Raw genomic sequence first — 5,578 nt, 5'->3', positions numbered from 1 at the left:
ATATTTCTTAAATTAGTAGGTCAGTGCGACACATAATTGTGTTCAAACAAAAATTCAACATTCAAAAATCCATTTTTAGACATACTTAAGCATCAGTTGGTCGAACACTTTCGGTTATATAAGTAATAACTCCCGCAATTACGCAATTATCGAATCACCAAAGTGATTTCTGCACAAAAAAGCTTAATAGGCATGCATTCACAGCCAATATCCATTTCTCATCACTACCATAATTGTGCTCAATTAACATACATAGATCGTCAGCTAGTGGCACCAACTACACCATAACGGAGTGACATCTTAATCCCCTATATCGCCAACAACTAAGTAACTAACTAATCCAACGATCCGTCGCGCGCGCAATACGCCAAGTCATTACTAAGCCATTACCACCTGCATATGTCACTCAACGGCTCAACAGCAGCCGAAAATGGTGTGTCTAGCCTCCTTTCTGTCGCAAAGATTTGGTGTCAATTGCCACCAGCTCACTTACATACGTGACGTCCGCAAAACAGCGGCTCGCTGGCAGGCTGCTTGGCTGGCCGGTCACTCGCTGATGGGCTCTGCGCCGAATATGGCGAAACGTTTCAATTTACGCGCCAAGCGCGTAACCGTTTTTGGCGATCATCAGATCGTCAGTTCAAGTGTGAAATGTTGGTGCGGCACCGTCATCGTCACCGCCGATTTCACGCATTTATCGTGACAATCGCTACGGGTAAGACGCCGTAAAATTGCCTGCTGGGGCAAGGCGATGGCGCTGCGCCCATGGATTTGCTGCCTATTTTCCACCATTTTTTTGTTGTTGCAACTCGCGTTGTTTTTGTGTCTCCTGTATGCCAAACAGACGCATGAAAGTATTGTTGACAGATTACCCAGAGGGTTAAGTGTCGCAGGCGTTCAGCCAGAGACATATGGACACACGCTGTGCTGCTGTGAAATATTGCTATGAGGCTTAAGAATTCAGTTGCGGCAGGTGGACACTTTCAAAAATATTAATTATTAATAAATTGTTGTTGCAATTAATTTTATATAGTACGTGTAATTGGCGCTAAATTCGAGGTTTGGAGGAGGTCCTGGTTTACCTGTTGTTAGCTGATTTTGGAAAGGAATTAATTTACTTTAGTCTGTCGAGGGAGAGAATAGCACCAAGGAACTATTGTGTATGACACTTAAGGGAGTAGTTCGGGTTTCTGGGTAAAAAAAATGACTTTTTTGCGAATTTATTTCTTAGCTATGAATTGAGTAATTTTATTCGAACCTTTTGTGCATTACAGTTTTGAGAATATAAGGTTATAGTGAAAACCGCAAAGTGGTTTTTTCTCAAGACGTTCCGGGGGAAAGCTCTTTTATCCCTTTTTCTGCATGAAAATTTTCAAAAGTGTGCTCAATAATGTACAAAAGGTCTGAATAAAATTACTCAATTCATATTTAAGAACAATTTTTTTTTTACCTTAGAACCTTTTACATAACCCCATACAAACAAGTCCAAGCGATGTTCAATCGCCCGTTGTTGGAGGCAATGCGTTCACCAAAAGTCAAAAAATCACTAACCCCGTAAAAAGTATTGCCTCATTGAAACTGCCAAAAAAATAGTTTGATTTTTCTACGTTACTATAAAAAGAAGAGAAATTGCTACCTTAACCAAAGTTCTACGAGGGCATGGTTTAGACTCTCTAGCACTTCTGCTTGATTAGGCTCTATATAACCTCACTTGTCATTCCTTAATCCGTACAAAACCATGTATATAGAGTTGCTTCATGGAGCGTTGTACTCTCATGTATATATGGCATATACACACCTAGAGGTTTTTCTTTTTTTTCTATGAGTGTTTGGTTACACAACACACCTTTTGCATTTCATTTTGAATTTAAGGAGCTGCTCAAAACAAAATATACATAACACGTGTTACAAGATACACCGAACTGTCTATCAAAATTTGGGATTTTCACTTGTCAGTATGGACGCGTGTGTCCGGCATTTGCGTTAACTGCAAAGCGCCGCGCATGGTGTGTGTCTATAAAGCCACTGAATCAAAGCTTGACAAATTTGTATGACAGAGGTGTTTTAATTTTATTAATATTTTGACATTTTCAAATGTCAATCTTATAAATATGCATCGCAACACCAACATACCTGAAACAGCTATGCAATGGCGTCCCCATTACGGCCCTAGGAAGTAACCGACCGTGGCCTTATATGAAAACTTCGTGGGTTGCTGTCAACGCTGTTTGCACTAGTTCGATTAGTCGTTATTCATTTGATGGACTTTACTTCGTATGCATTAGGGTAGTCGTTAATTAAAAAAAAAAAAATATGTTGAGAAAAGTTATTACATAATATATAGAAACATATATATAATATATAGGACAATCCTCCACTGAACCCTCTTCGAGGATGCTAGAATTATTGATTTCAATTTTATAAAGCAGCTATAGCCAAAAGTTAGGGAGGTATACTCAGGGCCGGGCTAGTAGCGGTTGGCAGAAAGCACACTCAACCCAGACGAAACGATCCTGGAAACGAAAATGGTGAAAATTAGTGATTGCTCTCGAGCACCCTACAGCTAAAAGGGTCACAATGCATATTTGCTGTCACTAACAACGAAATCCATCGAATGAAGTGATGGCGGGTAGATCATCGACATAGGATACGGAGATGGGTGAAGTCGAGTAAGATCCCATGGCATCCTCGAGCGATGTGGAAAGTATTGAGCTTCGGAAGAAGAATCTCAATATCTCAGTTTTCAATTTCGCGTTGAAAAACTCAATGAGAATCAAAACGAATGGAAATCATACACAATCTGAAAATGTCAAAGAAGTCGACTATGACGGTTTTCATATTTTGTTAAGGCATAAATATTTGCAAATGTTGTGAAAGATAGTAACATCGTTCGTATTAAAGATTGGTTAGGTTACATATAAACAACAAGTATATTTCTTCTAGTCCAAAGATCCCACCCTAATATAATTTATACATGCATAAAGCCAAAGTTACGTGACCACCATGGCTAAATATACTATATAACATAACACAACATAACATAGCATAACATAGTATAACATAACATATGCACATAAATGTGTTTAAGCCTCGGCTAATAACAAAATCCGGATAGGCTCTTTTTGGTGAAGTCGTCCAAGAGCCATGACATATATAATTTCAGTAGTTTTGTTTGTGCGCGTTTTTTCTATTCGCCGTCCAAGACTCTGGTTAATATCAGCAAACCCTCTTTGGCCTAATTTATCAAACAACAAACCGTTATTTGTAACACAAATGAAATAAAAACAAGCGCATCCAGTATCCGCCCCGCCCGCGTACGATCAGCTAATGAAAACCATGAAAAATACAGTTAGATGGTCGCAGAAAAGTGTAACAAGCCCATATTTGTGGATGCGAGTTGGATGCGTGAAGCGATGTACATTGCTTCCTTGTGTGTTAGGATAAGGAAGCGACCGGACGTTTTTTGGTCTTTGGCATTTGTGGTTACACCAAATGGTTAAACAATGTATTAAGATCGACAGCAATGGGATTATTCACTTTGAGTTTTGAACGAATTGAGTTGATGGTTGGTATAAAAATAAATCACTTCGGTATTTCTGGCACATTCAACAGCGTTGCTTGGACAAGTGAAATTCATTGAAGGATTAATTGGAGGCAGATAAAAGTCACTGATAATTTTTTAACTAAATCACAGTGGTATACAATTTACAGTTAAAAAGTTTGTGAGCGTGTTTTTATTGGTAAAAAAAATATTCGAAAATGCGGTTAGCAACATTTTCAGTGAGTTCGAATGAAATTTATTGAAGTGTTTGCTTTTTTATTAACATCTAACGGTATTTTAGAGCATCTTCTCGCTGCTCTGTTTCTGGGTCAATGGCTCGGCTGGGCAGTTAATCTTCGAGACGCCAAAGCACTTAACGCATTTGCAGCCTCCGCAGTATGCACCGCAATACGCAACGCACCAGCAGCAATTGCAAAATCATATACCACCGCGTTCACCTTATGGCTTACCAACATCGCATATGATGCGCTCCCAACGTTCTCTGTACGGTGGCTGGGGACCTGTAAGTGTTGGTCCTGTCGGTTATGGCAGCGTCGGTCCAGTTAGCTCTCTTGGCACTATTGGCATAACGAAAGAAGAGTTGCTGGCGCTGCTCGAAGCGTGGAAGGAGGTTGAAAAGCCAGCACCAGAGCCTGCACCCGAGCCAGAGCCTGAGCCGGAACCCGAACCTGAACCAGAGCCCGAACCAGAACCAGAACCAGAGCCGGAACCTGAACCAGAGCCCGAGCCCGAGCCTGCACCAGAACCGGAAGAGCCAGCACCTGCACCACCAGCTGGTGCTAAACCGCCACCACCCGGTGTGCCGCTAACTGTTTCTCTGCCAGCCTTTGTACCCATACAATTGTCTGCAATGTATACAGCTCCAGCACCGCCGGCGCCACCAGCTGAAGGCGGTGGTGAGGCTGAAGCAGAACCAGAACCGGAACCGGAGCCAGAGCCAGAGCCAGAACCAGAGCCAGAGCCAGAACCTGAGCCAGAACCAGAGCCGGAACCGGAACCTGAACCTGAAGAGGAACCCGAACCAGAACCTGTACCCGCACCGGTTTACGGCGGCTATGGACATGGTCATCATCGCTTTGTTTATCTTTCGCGTACACCGTTCAGGCGTGCAAAGCCGTTTGCAAGAAATCCATTTCTTCGGTAAGTTCGTTGCCGTGAAATTTACATACACCTATTTGCGTCATAACTCTCCAGTTTATTCTAAACCAATACTGTTGTATTTTCTAGTACGAATAAAGGTATTAAGTCCAGGTATGTTAGACTGTCTTCCCACTCTCCGCATTAATATTTGTAATTTCTTAATTATTTTGCCAGAACCTCAACAAAGTCAGGGGCACGAAAGTCTAAGAGCAGCGCTAAAAAGAATTCTAAAGCAAAATCCAAAGCTTTGGCAAAGCCAAGAAACACTAAATTCCCAGCTATTCGCTTCCCTGTTTCAAATGCCAAGTAAGGCTAAAGACACTTTATTTATAAGAGCTCCCCTCACTAATTTCACATATTTGCAGACAATTCGCATCCAACAATTTCATAGCGAACAAGCCAAGGTAAAATATAAAAATTTTTATGAAAACTTCTAAAAACTTTTGCTTTATTTCTATTTTGTAGAAACTTGCGACTACCACATCGCGTGCGACCAAGGTTGTAGCAAACCAATATAGCTTTATTTCTAAAAGATTTTCTAATTATTTTTTAACTTTAACAGAAGCTTCACGGCCTTGCCTCCACCACCATTCCTCGCCAACCCACCAGCTCCTTTGAAGTTAGTGCCATCCTCTGAATTGTTAAGTAATTGGGCCTAGAGCTGTACTGGAGCCTAAATGCTAAGATATCAGTTAGACTCCTTTGATAAAATATTCCTTATTCAACTTCATAAATAAAACATATGTATACGAAACAATAAGCTCTTTTCATTAAGAGAGGAACTCCATTAGGTTTAAAATAGTCGATGCCTGCAAATAATTATCTTTTGTAATTAGGTTCAAGCAAATGATATTCAAAAAGAAAGGCGGGTTGATC

General features: G+C 40.9%; 1 protein-coding gene across 1 annotated transcript; it reads left to right on the top strand.

The window, feature by feature from the left end:
- The first annotated feature begins 3,759 nt into the window (after positions 1–3,759).
- Positions 3,760–5,361, top strand: LOC120766339 (putative uncharacterized protein DDB_G0290521). The gene is made up of 7 exons (XM_040091767.1): positions 3,760–3,780; positions 3,843–4,702; positions 4,790–4,813; positions 4,877–5,008; positions 5,068–5,106; positions 5,168–5,200; positions 5,265–5,361. Exons 1-7 carry the CDS (start codon positions 3,760–3,762, stop codon positions 5,359–5,361), a joined length of 1,206 nt encoding a protein of 401 aa, XP_039947701.1.
- Positions 5,362–5,578: the final 217 nt, after the last annotated feature.

Source organism: Bactrocera tryoni, chromosome 1, assembly GCF_016617805.1.
Source record: "Bactrocera tryoni isolate S06 chromosome 1, CSIRO_BtryS06_freeze2, whole genome shotgun sequence".
NCBI classification, from domain to species: domain Eukaryota; kingdom Metazoa; phylum Arthropoda; class Insecta; order Diptera; family Tephritidae; genus Bactrocera; species Bactrocera tryoni.
The sequence above is the reverse complement of the archived record's forward strand: the minus strand, read 5'-3'. Positions and strand labels throughout refer to the sequence as shown.

What these genes read in the sequence shown, in the direction of transcription:
- LOC120766339 (XM_040091767.1), top strand. Translation starts at nt 3,760, where the DNA reads ATGCGGTTAGCAACATTTTCA. An exon ending in GCAAGAAATCCATTTCTTCG is followed by an intron (nt 4,703 to 4,789) that starts GTAAGTTCGTTG and finishes TGTATTTTCTAG; the next exon opens with TACGAATAAAGGTATTAAGT. An exon ending in CCACATCGCGTGCGACCAAG is followed by an intron (nt 5,201 to 5,264) that starts GTTGTAGCAAAC and finishes TAACTTTAACAG; the next exon opens with AAGCTTCACGGCCTTGCCTC.